Consider the following 17,681-nt stretch of genomic DNA (forward strand, 5'->3'; position numbering starts at 1 on the left):
ATGGCCGGGCATAAAAAAGATTTCTTCTAGTGGCTATTGATTATTTCTTCAAATGGGTGGAAGCTGAGCCATTAGCCAGAATTACTGAAGACGAAGTTATGAAATTTCTTTGGAAAAGCATTGTTTGCAGATACGGCATCCCTAGGAAGCTAATTTCCGACAATGGAAGACAATTCCAGGGAAAAAAGATTACCTCCTGGTGTCATGAAATGAAGATTATTAAATCCTTCACCTCAGTAGCCTACCCTCAGGCTAATGGCCAGACGGAAGTAACTAACAGGATCCTCGTGCAAGCACTGAAGGCCCGGCTCCATGAGAAAGGAAAAGATTGGGTGGAGGAATTGCCAAGTGTCTTATGGGCTTACCGAACTACTCCTCGATCATCTACTCGGGAAACACCCTATAACCTGGTATACGGGTCAGAAGCAGTCCTGCCAGTGGAAATCGGGCAATCTTCTATTCGGATAGAGTCCTACCCAAATCACAATGATCAGTCCCAATCCATTGAACTTGATCTGGTTGAAGAAAGGCGAGACAGAGCTAACATTCGAATGGAAGCTTAGTCGTAGCCGGGTAATGAAATCCTATAATAAGAATGTTCGGGCGCGAAATTTTCAGATAGGGGACTTAGTCATGAAAAAGGTGAAACCGGTGGGCGATGTAGGGAAATTGGAAGCAAAATGGGAAGGACCCTTCAAAATAATTCAAAGAATCAGTTCTGGTGCAGCTTATTATCTTGAAGATTCTCTGGGGCAAACTCTCAAGAGGCCATGGAATGCTTTTCATTTAAAAAGATATTATGTGTAGAAGATACTTGTACCTACTGATTTCTACATCAAATAAAAAGATTGTTCGAGAAAGCGTTTAAATACTTTCAAGTCCAGGGACCCGTACCCTGGCCCGGTGGACCCGTACCCCGGTTATAATTTCAAGTCCAGGGACCCGTACCCTGGCCCGGTGGACCCGTACCCCGGTTATACTTTCAAGTCCAGGGACCCGTACCCTAGCCCGGTGGACCTGTACCCCGGTTATACTTTCAAGTCCAGGGACCCGTACCCTGGCCCGGTGGACCCGTACCCCGGTTATACTTTCAAGTCCAGGGACCCGTACCCTGGCCCGGTGGACCCGTACCCCGGTTATACTTTCAAGTCCAGGGACCCGTACCCTGGCCCGGTGGACCCGTACCCCGGTTATACTTTCAAGTCCAAAGACCCGTACCCTGGCCCGGTGGACCCGTACCCCGGTTATACTTTCAAATCTAGGAATATCGGGGAAGCCGTTATCAAATGAGATGAAAAGATCTCATTAACAAAGAATATATTTACAAAGTGCCCGAAACCCAGGAGTAAATATATATATATATATATATATATATATATATATATAATAATAATAATAATAATAATAATAATAATAATAATAATAATAAGCGAGTAAGCAAACAATTTTCCTGACCGGGCACACGAGACTAATCGGGACAACGAGTGGACTCTAGCCCGACTAATTAAGGTAGGAGTGATGATGCCCCGAGATATCCCGGGTCATGGATAATATACATGGTTAATGCCCGGGTCAGGAGAATAAAAGGTTCTGACCATACCAATAAAGTAATCGGACGGAATCGGCACCCGAGTCAGGAAATTACCCGGGATAACGAGAAGGTGGCTGGAAGAACCCACGGAAGGGCCGGTCAATCAGAGGCCAGGCCACGAGAGCACCCGAAGCCGAACCTCCCTGAGAAGTTATACATTTATGTTCTTATAAGGAATCCCGAGGAATACCTCATCATGATCATTTCGATATGAGTGAAGTATTTAATGCCGCCGATCAACAGTGTTTATAGCCGATTTATCTCTGACATTATTACAAGTGGTCAATAAATCAAGTGGCCTGGATGTGACAAGTGTGCGATTTGACATGTCAGAACAATAGGGTATAATCAGCCACCCTATTATAATTAATGCTCTCACACGAAGAACGAGGTCATCATTGAATCATCTACTATAAATATCAGGTTTTTTATTTGCATTTACTATCTTTTCAGATATTAATTCACATTTAATACTCTCATTTGCTACACAACAATTATCACAGCCATCACTTGGCTACATTGGTTTTGTTGCTCGAGTGCCCTGCTGACTTAAGCATCGGAGTGGCCACGCCGGACTCCCCTCCGGCGCCCATTCACGTGGTTATTTTCTTCTTCGCAGATCCTTCAAGGAGCTCGAGAGTTTACAATCCAATTCCAGCGTCTAACTCATATTTCCTCCAATATCCTGATAGTTTACCCGGCAGAGTTCCTGACCCGACTCGTCCGTTTCGCCCGGGTTGCATCACTACTCTTCATTAAACCATTGTCCTACAATTCACCAAAGTGCATTTACTTCAATAAAGTATAACTTTGACCGGTCCAATTTCGGATTCATGAACAATATTTCACATCTCGATCTCTGTCGATGGAAGCTATCTTGCTCGGTTTAGGGCGTAGGTATCGGATGCACTCATTGCCGCTCTCCGACCTTAACCTAAAAGAAGTTAGCTCAAGCATATGAAAAGGTGATATTCTAATTTAATTTTAAGGTTTTTTCTGAAAAATATAAGGTATTGATATTACTTCCAAGGTATGTGCCAATATTTTTTTATTCCAAATAAATTGTTAAAGTATATACCAAACTTTGCACATGAAAAATCGTTTGAAAAACAAATCATTTAAGGCCATCCACAATAACAAGGGTATTTCCATCAAATATTTGTGGGTCCCGTACTCCACATCATCAATCAAATATTTCATTACTCAAATATCACATATTTCACAATCAAATATTACACCAACCAAATATTTATGGGTCCCACTGTTACTTTAATTAATATTTTATTATATTTTATATCATAATTAAATATAATTTAAAACTATTAAAAAACAAAAAAAAAAAGTAAAGGATCACGCTGCAGGTTTCTCTCACACGCGTGTGCATTGTCTCAAGCCAACGTGAGTTTCACGCTGGCTTGATTAAATTAAAAATAAAATATAATACCCAGTTATAAATTTGTAATCGGGTATTTGAATAGCACAAATATACAGCATCTACAATGGTGGATATTTGGATGGTCAAAATATTTTGATGACATGGCTACCCAAATATCCACTACTGTGGATGCCCTAATGAATATTATGGCAGACAATAGGCTGTGGCGCTCATTTAATGATTGATGGTTTGTCTTCTCCAATATTTATATAATTTTTCTTTAAAAAGCTAACAATTGATAATTGCATTATTCAAAATAAAAAACTATCATTGCAATAATTCTAACAACCATTTTTAAATTTCACATATATCCCACCTTTTTAATTCATTTATCATTTTTAATAGTATTTTGTTATTAGTAACTAATATATTAAATTCCTAGCTTTCAAATTAGGTCATCAACCTTTGCTACCGGAGATGCTTTTTTACGTATTTCATTTCAACGTAATTCTATTTTTTTTTCTATAGCTTATTTCACGTGCCACACATAAACAAGATAAATTGATTAATTTGTAAATTTTGTTTCCGAAAATTTATGATTCGATGGAACTTTCTTGCCCGTTGGCCTGCATCTGTCTAACCTGCCGGAGAAACAGTACAGGAATTAATGGTCAATTAATTACAGCCAGAAGTTTATTAAATGCACGAAATAATCTTCATCCCTCGTGGACTCGTAAAGTTATGTGCTATATATTATAATTATTATGAAAACGATTTAATGACTAAGAGATTAGGTTTCATATATTTCTTGTTTTTGTTCTATTTTAAACTCAGATTTTGAATTTTAAAATAATTTACATGTTTTTATAGTTATAAGTACTTCAAATTTATTTTATGAATAGCTACCAACATACGCAATAATGCATGCATACAGTTCATTAGAGTTATAAATTATAACATTGTTATGAAAGTTGCCGCACGTCTATGGACGTTACTGTATTAATCGTCCGCTTAGGCGGAATATTATATATATATATATATATATATAAAAATTAAAAAGTAAACAACACTAGCTAGTTTGATTGTCCGCTACATTTGGTGGCCTACCTCTTGAACCCTTGTTTCTTCTTCAGTGAGACTGGAGCATAGGAAGTGAAGAAGTATTCGCGAATGATTTTTTTCACTTTTGCATTCTTTTCCGATGTTGTTGATGGCCAAAACATATGTATCGGATGAAGATGACGAAGATGTCATGGATTGTGTTTGAATCAGTTATATAAAAAGTATTGGAGAAATATATGGAGACGGGTAATTAGAACAAGAATTAGAGACATAAGTCAAAAAAACATGTGTGGTCTCCTTTCTGGTGCTTTTTAGAACACTAGAATTAAATAGTACTATAATATAAAATATCCAACAAAGATGAAAGTTAAAATTTTGATGGAGAAATATTAAAATATGGGAGAAATAAATAATATATAGAGTAGTAAAATTCATTTTCATAAAGTAGAACACATGCAAATCATATGTTACTTAAAAAAGTTTATAGCCATGATTTAAAAAAAAAAAAAAAAAAAAGGTTATAGCCGATATCGTATAATTCATCTGTCACAAAAATCCAAAATTTATAATGAATTCGAGACTCAACTATAAAAAAAAGTCTGGACTAAAAATATTACAATCCGACATTAACTTCACATGCAAATTAGGTGTAGTATGAATTTAATGGGAAAAAAAAACATGTTGGAGTATATAATTAATCTAAGTACGTAGGGACGGCACGAAACATAGGAAGCTCGCGAAACACGTGACTTTTTTTTTTGGGTAATTTCTTCACATTTTCACCTCGGCGACTGTCGTGATTGAATTGTATTCCTTGCGTTACTACAATAATAATATGCGCCACCACCCCAACTATGCACGACTACATGTGTGTATATATATGTGTGTGTGTGTGTGTGTGTATTTTCTCATCCTTCCTCCATTAATAATATTCTTGATCTTATCATGTCACCCTAATACCAATTGTATTACATACATGTGACTCCTCGATATTTCTGTGCGTGTGTGAATAGAGATGAAAAGGAACTGTAATTTGGAGCTCCGGCTTGTTGCACCGCGTCCTGTCTTGTCCAATTGCATTAATTATGGAGGATCGCAGTCGCAGACACCAAATCCAATCCATAAGGAGCTCACCATTTTCTACAACGGCGAGGTTTCTGTGTCTGACGTTACAGAACTTCAGGTACGTACATATTATCTATATATTCTTCAGTAGCTTAATCCTCAAGACGAGACTGTATTTGTATATCGATATCCCTACCTTCCAAGTGACTTCAATTATCGAAATCTTTCAAATATTTTGATAGAGAGACCTAGCTAGCTCATGAGTTTGCTGTGAAATGAAATATGGACTTCATGATCTACTTCCCCATATATATATATACGTACGTCGCTGCAGGCTCGAGCGATTATACTGCTTGCAAGCCGTGAAACGGAAGAAAAATCGCCGGGATCGAACCTAAATTCCCCTCTATGCAGCCCAACGACGGGCCTGTACATGAAGAGATCACTGCAAAGGTTTCTTGAGAAGAGAAAGATTAGATCCCAAGAAACGTCTCCTTATCCCCTTAATTCTGGCCATCCAAATAATTAATTAATCTTGGGATTAGAGCCGCTCGTGCTCATATTATTATATATATTTGTCTGCCAAGTTTTAGGAAACCGAATTTATAATAATTGAATTTATTTGTTGAGTTTGATCGATTCCTTCGGTTTGATTCCTCATATTACCATGTAATGACATATATATTTAATGATTCAATCCCAAGCAACATCTATACATGCATAATCACAGCACCCTTTGAATTTCAAGATTTAGGTGTATGTTTATTTCGGCATACTCGAAATCCTCTAAATTCCTGTTAAACATATTTATATTATAAGTTTTTAGGGGTACAAATATATGTCAAGCTAATCCCTTTTTTCCACTTCGAAATCAAAAGATTAATTCCACTTTCTTTTACCAGGCTTCAATTCACTGCTATATATCGCCCGTTTTCTCATTCCGCAGTTGGAAGATGCTATTATTCACCTTTTTCCCCAAGAAATTTAAACAGTTACTATGTTATGGGAACACCAAACCATAAATTAAGTAAATGTTTACTGCGCGCGGTGAAATTGTTTGGAATATGTGGACCATTCGGTTTAATTGGGCATCAAATAAAATAGTACGTCGAAGCAATGGTTAATTTGATTTTTTTTGTCATTTTGTCTCAACGGTTGCTAGAAATATATGTTTCTCAAGACTCAATTACTATCGACTTTGAAATCCTCTAATTTTAAATTTAAACATCTAAATCTTTTTATTTATTTATTTTTATTTTTTTTTTAAAGAAAAGTAAAACAAAACAAAAGTGAGGCAACACGATAAATTCCGAAGAAGATCACGCTGCCACTTGGGCCAAGAAAGAGATAGAGAATTTAATGGACATTTTATTACTTACCAATTATCATAAATTCTATATTCAATAAACAGAGGAGAGGCCCGTCTGTGTGTCTTCCTATAAACAATTATTTCCTCGGTAATTTACTGCCAAATCCAGAAATTTTAGTTTATATTTTTGCAAAATTACATCAATACTTTAAAACAAAGTGCATGCAAAAGATTTCAATGTTTGTGTTCGAATAAAGCCCGTAGCTAAGAAGTTGGACTTAAAAGAATAACGACAAATTATTCTTGACCGACACATGAAGAACTTCATACTATAAGATTTGATTACAAAATTTTCATGAGTTATTTTGGATCTGGTTAATATTTCATTCAAAATTAAAACCAATTCTGAAAACTAAAAGCAAATTCTTCTGTTTAATCTAGTTCCACAGTCGGAACGACAAGTGGAAGATTCACTGTTGGTTAAGTTCCGGCAAAGAAACAAAGAATTTAGACCGAGACCAAATCCGCAACTAATCAGAGGCCAAATTGGAAACCAAAACTATCTAGCTATGTCGTGTTCAAATTGAAGATCAATTCTGTGAGATGTCTCACATCAGATAAATTAACTATTTGAGAGTTACATATATGGATTTGGACAACCCTCCTCTTAGTCGGTTTTTGAGATTGATTTAAGTTTATCTAAGTATCAATCTTAATAATTCTACATAATTAGAAGAGTGTTGTGTCTATTGGGAGGAGAGGTATAGAAATAATGGGAGGGGGCTGGGAGGGTGGATTATGTTGCCAAAAACAAACAAAAGAAATTTGAACACTGATGTGAGATCTCTTACTTGAAAATTTTATTGGAATTAAAACATTTAGATTTGAATTAATATTTTTTTTACTGGGATGAAAATCATCTTAATTTGAATTTAGTTATTCCAATGAAATTCTCTAGAAAATATTATTGTTAACAATTTATTCAATTTCTTAATTCAAGGAAAACATAAATTAATCAAAATTTCGATTAGATTTGGTTAGATTTTAAATCAATTAATAAATGTTCATGATACTTTTATATTTTATTCATAATTATTTTTTATTATATATGTTATGATCGATAATGTATTTAGAGGTGGTGAATAAACACTTTTAGAATTTTATCTAAAAGCTCGAGCTACAATAATTTGTTCTTAAAATGTTCAAAAATGAACCGAATAACGAGAAATTAAATCGAATTTGATTCTAAAACTAAGCAAAAGAAATAAAAGGGGAAAACTTCCACTCTATATACTCTCAATCAGACTTGTCTTCTTGGGTTTACTCTCATTTTAGATAATTTCTTCATGTAGGCTTCTCATGTTTTGAATCCCCTTCAAAAACTTGTATATAATCTTCAAGATGTTGTATATATAGCCTCCAAGAGTGATATATATGTTAGATATAAAAATATGATCATTGAAAAATGTTATGTATTGTTTTTGATATTGTAACGGTCATATTTGACTTTCGATAGGTCGTTGGTGCGATCCAGCTCCGGGTGAAAAATGGTTGCATGAGCAAAATCGGTTGAGTGAATTAGCAAAGCAGTTGAGTGAAATGTGGTTTGGTCTGGCGAATATATAGCTCTTGATTAGTTGATTTTTGGACAAAGTGATAACAAGAAAGTTGTTGTCTTTTCTATTAACTTTTCACAAAATCAAGAATCGTTCAGGAGATATGCTCGAAATATTGGACTGTGTCCAAGATTGAACTCTTTCTGCAATTTTTGCAGAACTAGCAATTTCATCGCGAATTATCAGCTTCTTATGCTTAGATATAGACTTTGACATTTGAAGATAATTTGTAGATTATATATTGTCTTATTTTTCCAAATCATGTCGAATCGTTCCACTAAGATAATTGATATGAGAGATATGACCAAAATGTCATAGTTGGTCTATCAAATCGTCCGGATTGAAGATGTTTGCCCGGTCGGATTTTGCGACTGCCATTTAACCTCGATAACATCTGAATCGACTCGACCGGCATGAAATATGATTTCTAGAATTGAGTTGGCTTTCCAACCGTTTTAGTCGCTAGTCATTTAAATAACAGGTTTGTGAGATATCATCGAAATATTTGACATCGCCAGATTTTCAGGTTGACTCAATTTAAGTTTCAATTTGTCAAATCTCTCAATTAGATATTTTGCTACTATACATGTGAGTAAATATGTTAGAAACACAACAAGTTTTGCTTTCATCAAAATCAAAAATATTACTAGCGTTCCCAGCAATATATATTTAAATTTTTATTATATAGAAAAATTTAAAATATGTTTTTTTTTTCGGGGGAGGAAAATTTTTAGGAATTGTTCAGTAGTTTCTACTTTCTAGGGGTTTTGATTTTTTTGAATAAGAAACTTTTGGACTAAAATGAAATTACTCTAGTTTTGGTGCAGAGATCATATCTGGTTGAGAATATCTGTTATTAACGACAAAAATATTTGGCAATTATTATGTGGGCGAGACCCAGTGTGCCAAATCTATCAACGTCTATTGGATTTAAGATCACATGAACCCCATATTGTCATTGCATTTAAGAATGGGTCCTAACCAGACCCACCAAGAAAACACCCAATTCTGAAAAAAGCTGCAAGCGATAGCAACTACCCCTGACGGTACTCAAGCATCAACCTACAGCTTTAAAATTCATACACGATAATAATGGATACAGAGTGTCAAAACAAGACAAGAAAATAAATATTAAAAATAAAAACAAACCAAAAAAAATCCAATCAGAAAACGAATGTGATGCCATCATTCTTGCTTTCACTTCAGTAACTTTTACACGTATTTGTGTAACAAATTCTAACATGCATTTTTCTCAACTTTAAATGCTGACATCAATTATCATTTTCCAAGAAAACCATTGAATACATTAATTCAGCAAACGAAACAGGAGGATACTTGTAAAAGAGACAAACTTTTTATCCAACTCAGGAGAATATGAGCTCATATCATCACCTCGGTGCAAAGTTGGCTTCATGTCCTGAGAATTCTCCGGGTTTTCTCCAGCCCAGGTTTTGTTGCTATCTGCAGGAAATATTGAACTTGAGCAAGAAGGGTTCTGAAAGAATGTTGAACTGATTTTATGCGCCATTTGATTTGTGCACAATCCATTGTTTTCTCTGATATCAAGCTTCTTTCCGAGTCTGGTTATGAAGTCTTGGGGAAACAGCAGCTCCCCAGTAAGCTGATTCCTGCTTAAATTTAGAAGATCCATGTTCGGTAGCCTCCCCAATTCTTGAGGAACTGTACCGGTTAAACTGTTGTTATCCAGATACAGGGCGGTTAAATTTGTTAAGTTTGAAAATATGGTTGGAATCGAGCCTCTGAGTCCACACCCTGAGAAGCTTATCATTGTGAGTCTATTTAGGTCCCCAATAAATGAAGGGATGCCTGTATTTATTGGGTTTCCCTCCATTATTAGGTATTGCAACTGCTGCAAACCTAATAAATTTTCAGGCATCGGTCCTGTCAAAGAGTTATGACTCAAATCCAGAAAAACCAAGCTCTTCAATTTCCCTAACTCCTGAGGCAGTTTTCCTTGAAGTTTGTTGGAACCCAAATCAATCTTTTCAAGAAACTGCATCTCACCTACTGAACTAGGCACCATTCCCTGTATAGAATTCCAGCTAAAATCCCATATACTTAAACTTTTAAGCATTCCAATTTCTTCAGGGATCGAACCAGTCAAACGGTTGTGACTGAGATCAAGCTCCTCCAAGTTAACCAGACTTCCTATTTCTTTAGGAATTTCACCACTCATATTGTTTTGAGAGAGGCACAGGATTTTCAGGCTTGTGAGATTTGATAAAGTGGAAGGGATTTCTCCAGAAAGGCTTGGATTGGACTCGAGCGCCAGATGCTCTAGAGAAGGCAATGCACCAAAGAGTGGCTCGCTCAAAGAAACATGTGACTTAGTGAAACAGTTTATCAAAGAAAGGGTTTTCAAGTAAGGCAATTTGAGGAGAGATTCTGAGATTTTAGCAGAATCTTTGCACGGCGGGGTGGTATCATCGGGGCCGACATGAACTTTGGTGATACGAAAGGTTGAAGTTTCTTGAACAAGCTCACACTCCACACCAGGCCAGGGAGTGTCTGTGCATGGTAGAGGATGCACCTCGCCCCAAGTGGGGTCTTCCAGCAGCGAACCCATTACCTCAAAAAGGCCGTATAACTCTTCCTGTTCCATCACCAGCACCCCATCGCCATCGTGACTTTCCACGCACATCAATTCATTGTGATCGGGTGATAGAAACACGATAAAGCCAACAAGTAGAAGAGACATAGAAGTCATGCTTCGGGAATCAAGAGAAACAAATATTCTATCTTTCACACACTCTCTCTCTCTTTGTGTATCAAAATAAAACTTAAGCGTACAGGTACATGAAAGTGTGAAACTTATATTTAATGGAGATAATGGGAATACGAACAAATGACAGCCAAGTTCACATAAAATACAGGCATGAATTAATTCACATACATTTATACTCAGCCTTATGTCAGTGACAAGGCAACATGGAAAAGCTATTGAAACCCTAATATGGCCAACATGTTAGCCATATTAGGAACTTTGAGTGTGAGAGGATAGAGTAGCATGCAGATAGATGAGATGGTGTGAAGGATCACAGAAGCTAAATACTGAAAAAGAAGTCAAAAAATTGTCAGAACAGTCAAAACTAAAATTGGTATTTAAAAACAGTGTAGTAACATGATGGGACATGGCTCTGCTTTCACGAAACAGACATGACATGCCGAGGAGCCCAGACAGGCTCACCGAACATGGGGCCCCCTTCCTCGCCAAAAACTACATCCTCCTTCTCTTACGTAGATTTGATCTAACAAAATTCCAATGTACATTAAGAAATTAACGCTGAAACAAGTGCAGAGTCGGGAATCCGATTATACTTGAACCAGGATTTTAAACTCTAAAATCCTTTAATATTTTAAATTGATCTACCCGAATTAATATCAAATTTATCCAAAATTATAAAAAAAATTACATATATTAATATTGAAAAAATATTAATAAACTAGATACACTAGTAAACTTGATACACACACATATATATATATATAGACTGTCTCTGTTATGATCCTCGAAATCGGGCCTGTTCTTGATTCGTGATTTCATTATCTAGAGAGTCGACACAATCAATTCTAGTTACTCCTATGAGCCCTTGGAATGGAATTTGTAACTGAAATTTTGTAGCATCGCTCGCTAAATTCTGATTTGTATCTATAGATATGCAGAAGTAATATTTTAAAATTAATTTGTTTTATGAATTTTATAGAGAACATGTAAAGTCATTACACTTCCAGCTTGATAAAGGGTTTCCCCTCCAAGTTTTTTATCCGAGCCCAATTTATTTTCCAAAAGCCCATGTTTCTCTTAATGCCTATACTCCCTTTTTGATTGTCCTATATTTCGCACAGAATATCAACCGAGGCAAAATATTGTTTTTATTTCGTAATTTGTGCATTTTCTATTTTTAATTATATTTTTTTTCATTTCAATATTTTAGTTCCCTATTTTATTTTTTAATTCTAGTTTTTTTTTTCATTGGAGTATTTACATTGCCTCTAGACAGTGATATCCGATATCACGTCAACTTTTTTTTGGTACAATATGAGAATTTTCCGACGTTACATCAATATTCTTATTAAAAAGACTAAAAGCAAAAAGGAAGTTAGTATATTATGTACAAAGACTATAAATTAACTTAGACTATATATATATAGAGATAATATTATCATTATATAGATAATATTGTCATTATAGTTCAACAATCATTCTTATTAAAATCCTATCAAAGATTCGATATTTTATGTACAATTTACGAAATTATATATATATATATATATATATATAAATAAAAGTTCACAGATGGCACGAGTGAAGGCATGGTTCGAGTATGATTGGGATGCCAACTAATTGAAATTACTTAATACACGACCTACCCAAATGAAACGGTGGGTGTACACTTGTATGACATGGAGATTAAATAATTAAAGCTTGGTCCACGACCCTCGAGAATATCAGGATCGATACTTGTTACCTGGCTATCACGTACTTTTTACACTTACTTACGTTAACCCAATTTTATTAGTGTAATCGATTCATTGGCAATTCTTCTTTTTTATATATTACAAATTATTACCATATCATTAAATATGGAACAGTTGAGGTGATCAAGCACAACCGCACACATATTTCAATTCAATCATTCCTCATCATATATTGGACCAAATCATTAATTACATTTCCAACGCATAATTTTAAGAATTACATACACCTTATTATTATTATTATTTATTTCTTTGTTGCAAAATTTTTAAATTTAGACATCCATGTAATCTTTACTCACAAAATTCGTTATATTTCTATCTGAAAAAGAATTGTTTTGGTTCAATTTTACGTTTATTTACAAATATTGGAGGCTAACTTTTATTTTTTGCCTATTTTGGTTCAATCGCTGACGTCTCATCGACGTTACGGCAGCAATTTTAGAACAAAAACCAAAAAATGACTTAAATTTCAAATTTATTATGACATGCAAAGTTATTTTTTTGCAAATCAAACAATGACGCCTATACTCAAGCTAATCTGCGAGGAGCGTAATAGACTAAAAAATAATCAATATTTGAAAGCTGTAATCGAACTAATTCCCATGTATTGGTCAAGATTGTGAAGTACTCAATCGGACCCGAAATTCCTGCTATCGTGCATGTTGGCCAGCGAAAGAGAGGAAAAATATCTATAAATATATATATATATAGGGGTTAAAACGTAATTTCGTCGAGGAATCAATTATCAGCCACCTTTCAAGATCCAAACATGCAAACGAGACCCCCTATAAATTCCTGGTCTCTTCATTCATTCGAAAATCCAAGCTCATAAAACAGTTTCAGCCCCTGCCTCTCCACAAACTCAGACCCATGGCCACCAAATTCATAAACCCCACAGAAATTAATTCCCTGAATTTACAAAAGTTCAAAAAGAAACCCAAAAATTCCAGACAGAAATCCTTCTGGGCTTTCCTGTTATCCCTTCTTCTTTACGTTTCCGTTTTCTACGCTTTCAATCTCTCCACTTCAACCCTTTTATGCACCACCAAATTCTGGTTCTTCATATCAAACACTCTTATCTTCATAATTGCAGCTGATTTTGGCTCATTTTCTTCGTCAAAAGAAGATGAATTTTCCGAAGAATACACGAGATACTCAAACGCCATGAAAGCCACCGATCGCGTTCCCTTTCCTTTCCAGCTCCAACACCCGAAAATTGTTGAAATAACATTAACGGAAAATGATCAGAAAGAAGAAGATCATTACGAAAAACCTCAAGAAAAGATAATAAACATGATGTGCAGTAGCACTACAAAAAACGATGATCCTCATGAACCCGAGGAAAATAAACCCGATATCAGCTTCTTCGTCCAAGAAAAAAAGGCTAACACAGAAAACGTCCTGAGTGAAAATTTCGAGACGAAGAAGCAAGAAATAATCAATATTCCACCAGTTAAAAATGAAGCCCGTGCAGCAAAGAAAAGGCCGAGAGCGACAAGTTTTCGAAGTAACTCCGCTACTACGGTAGAAATAACATCAAAAATCGATGAAAAGTTGGTTCTGAATAGAACATTGTCAGAGGGAAACGAGGAGCCACAGAGGTATGAAGAAAACGATGAGTTTTCGAGGATGTCGGATGAAGAACTGAACACAAGGGTCGAAGAATTTATTCGAAGGTTTAACAGACAGATTAGGCTTCAAGCATCCAAGGGCCGACGAAACTTTGCAGTAGGCAATGCACCAAATTTAGAATATTGATCCGATCGATCGAACCCCCTCCTCACTTTTGAATGTGAATAAAAAGCATGTATATTTTTCTTTCCTTTCTTGCTGTGTTATATATTTAGTATTATCACTTTTTTTCAATTAATTTTGTTCAACTGCATATTACTGTCTTACAATTTGGTTGTGTTGTTCTCAAATTTCTGTGTCTACCGATAAAATAATACCGACCAGTTAATTATAAACATCTCATCATTACACAAAAAATAAGCATAATTGATTATAATATTATATATAAGAAAGGAATATAAATATGTAATTAAAAAAATATTATGTACACAAAGGCATGTTGAGATAGGACACCTTCGATAAGACGTGATAGATCGATGCCTAATCGATGCCTAATCGATAAGTAATAATTCATCCTGTACATATCTATAAATTAAGTTATCACTCTTGATCTTTTTAGTATTAAGTAATGGGCAACTTGTGATTCAGTATCCTTTTTTTATTAAATTTGGTTGATACCTCATTTCCCAAAATACCCCTCAATCTCCAATTTTAACTAATTGATTTTCTTTTTAAAATAATGGTCCATCATGCTTTCGTAAAATAAATTAAATCTTATACTTTTTTGACCGGAGTACTATCGGGTTATATCCACCGTATTTTACGAATTGCTCCTCACAGTCCAACCACGCGATCGCAACCGATGGTTACAGACGCAGATTCCTTCAGCAGCACTTGGCACAACTCTAATTCGTTTCCTACCTTAGAGTGTACAGTATAAAATAAAATTTTGAAAATAATGCATGAGAGGGGCTAAGAGCAAAGATCTCTTTATTCAAACACCAACATTTTATTAATACATAGTAACCTCCTGTAGAGGGGGAGAAACTTGTTTAGCTACTCACAGTAGCTGAACTCACGACAGACATACACTTGAAAGAAAATTATTACAAATGATTTAGAAGAAAAACGAAGAGGTTGATCGATGCCTTCATCTTCCTTCTGCTTCTTTATTTATAGAAGGCTCCTTCGGATTTGAAACTTGGACTTCAAATCTTCATAAGCCTTTACAGCTTGCTTGGGGACCATATAGTGGTTGGGTGGTCCTCTTAAGATAGTCCCTCCATCTTTTTTGTTTTGTCTTTTTCTAGATCATTAATCTAGAAACAGTCATTTCTTGAATTTTTATCTGTCGGTATAAATAGTTTATATGCACCTGGATCAGATCAGCTTGCATCTCTCTTCCTGTTTCTTCGAGCCTTTTCTGAAATTCTTTGAAATTTTTCAGCTCTTTTCTTGTTTCCTTAATCCTTTTTCTGGAGAATTGAGGTATGAAAAATACATTTTGTTTTCAGTTTGGTTTAAGTTTTGTGTGATTCACTGGTTCCCGTTTGGCCTTATTTATAGATTTAATTGGGTCCAGTTTCCTGTCTTTTATTAGATTTCCCTTATCTTTAAAGATAAGAAATCCAATGTCTTTTGTCATTTTTCACCTATTATTGGTGGTCTTTGTTCTTTTTCCACCGATTATTGGTGGTCCTTGAATTCACTCACATGATTTTTCACATGGTGGTCCTTCTTTTCTTGGTGGGATAATCACATGCCCACTTTCAACTTTGTCGAGGAATCTTTGGCTTTCGGTGTCCTCGAGGAAAACGAGAATGTGGTCCATCCTCACTTGTGCTTGTGTCGGTAAAGTGTTTCCGATCAGATCTCGATTTGAATCCTTTACCGAATTCAGGTTCCTTCTGGTTTTGGCATTCTGGACAGATGTTTTCAGACCATCTTCCTACATATGCCATGTTACAGAATTTCCGACGAGTTTCTTTACTTGCCGGCAGCTTGTTGTTCCACAAAAGATTTCTCTTTTTCTCGAATAAATCTTCTGCAAAACTTGTTGTTTTTCCTGTCATGGTATTTAACATGAATGATCCGTTCACTGAATGATTATAAAATTTTAACGGAAACTTGACTTTGTCCATCTCAGTGAGACAGACCCATAGACCCCAAGCTCTTCTGGTAGAAATGTCATCTTCAGTAATTGAAGCAAACAGGGGTGTTTCTTCTGTCGGAGGGTCCTTAATAAATTTTTGAACATTTGTATCTGGCCTCCTTAACTTGATGAAATGAAAGACTTCGTGAGAACCTTTCCCTGCTGGTTCTGGTGCTGTACTGAAAAAATATAGCTCCAAAACATCTACTCTGGACAAATAATCATTATTCGCCCAAGTTTCGTGAACAGCTTCCTGGATCCATTTTGGTAATCCTGAAATTTCCGGAAAGCTTGGTGATGTAGTATAAACTGAGGCAAGAGCCCCGAATTCATACCATGCCTTGACCTCCTTTGGATATGAATTTGGTTTCATCCATACCCTGGGATATTTTCCTGAAATATCAACCCTATTGGTAGCTGGGTTAATGCCAATTCTTGTTTTTAATTTCTCCCAGTTTTGTTGATAAACCTGAAATGGAGAAATTGTTGCTTCGTTAGTACCAACTTTAGTCTTGCCTTTGTCAATACGAGGCCTAAGGTTGATCTCTCCCTCTTCAATCCCCGATGTGAAGGGTTGACTTGAGGACTCAAGATAAAGATCAGGAGTCTCAATTTTTGTTTCAGCCGACTCATCTGGTGATGATCCCGACTTAACACTTGTGCAAGGGGTATTTGAATCCCCCGCTACAGGTACTCGAAAACTCTCCATCTGGGAAACCAATGGCTTCTCAATGCCTTGGAGGATAGGACTTTGCATTACAGACCATAACTGAGTGTATGCCTGTAAACAACCTGTAATTCGATCAGAGACAATTCTCTTATCGACTTGTTGTAGCCTTCCCGCAACTTCTGCGTTAACGGCCAACTTGTTGAACTCGGTTTGAAGCATTTCAAGGTGTTCCCTTAAATGCCTCTGCATCTTGATAATAGCATCAATGTCAATGCTTGTCCATCTCTTGTTAAAAAATCTACAAGAATATTTTCATGAGATTTTATTATCACAATATCAAAAATATAATTCTGACATAGTGCTTGCCATCTTAATAATCTGGCTTTCTCAGGTTTAGACTCAATCATATTTCTTAAGAAAGCTTTTACCTGTGTGTTATCAACTTTCAAAGTAAATTTCTTTGCAAGTAAAAATAATGGCCATTTTTCAAAAGCCCTTTTTACTGCATAAAATTCCTTTGCATTGATATGCCATCTAATGGCTTCTGCATCTGAGAATAACCCACTACAGTATCTGCATGGTTGTTCTCCATCTGGTGTGATCTTAGTAAGAACTGTTGCCCACCAATGATTACTAGCATCGGTATACAATACCAGATCATCTTCATCTTGAGGAATAGTCATTTTTGGAAGATTTTTACAAACCTCCTTTAAATGGATAAGTCCTTCCGTGTGTTCTTTTGTCCATATAAATCTTGCATCTTTTTTCA

The 17,681-nt window shown here is 35.7% G+C and overlaps 1 protein-coding gene and 1 long non-coding RNA gene across 2 annotated transcripts; one reads left to right on the forward strand and one right to left on the reverse strand.

Moving 5' to 3' along the window:
- Window positions 1-4,970: 4,970 nt before the first annotated feature.
- LOC142527382 (uncharacterized) lies at window positions 4,971-5,520 on the forward strand. Its single transcript, XR_012815454.1, has 2 exons — window positions 4,971-5,211; window positions 5,428-5,520. It is a non-coding gene; the product is annotated as an uncharacterized LOC142527382 (long non-coding RNA).
- A 3,615-nt stretch (window positions 5,521-9,135) lies between these two features.
- On the reverse strand, window positions 9,136-11,077 carry LOC142526828 (uncharacterized). The gene has a single exon (XM_075631446.1). It carries the CDS (start codon window positions 10,744-10,746, stop codon window positions 9,325-9,327), a length of 1,422 nt encoding a protein of 473 aa, XP_075487561.1. The 5' UTR covers window positions 10,747-11,077; the 3' UTR covers window positions 9,136-9,324.
- Window positions 11,078-17,681: the final 6,604 nt, after the last annotated feature.

This window comes from Primulina tabacum, chromosome 15 (assembly GCF_025594145.1).
Source record: "Primulina tabacum isolate GXHZ01 chromosome 15, ASM2559414v2, whole genome shotgun sequence".
Lineage (NCBI taxonomy): Eukaryota > Viridiplantae > Streptophyta > Magnoliopsida > Lamiales > Gesneriaceae > Primulina > Primulina tabacum.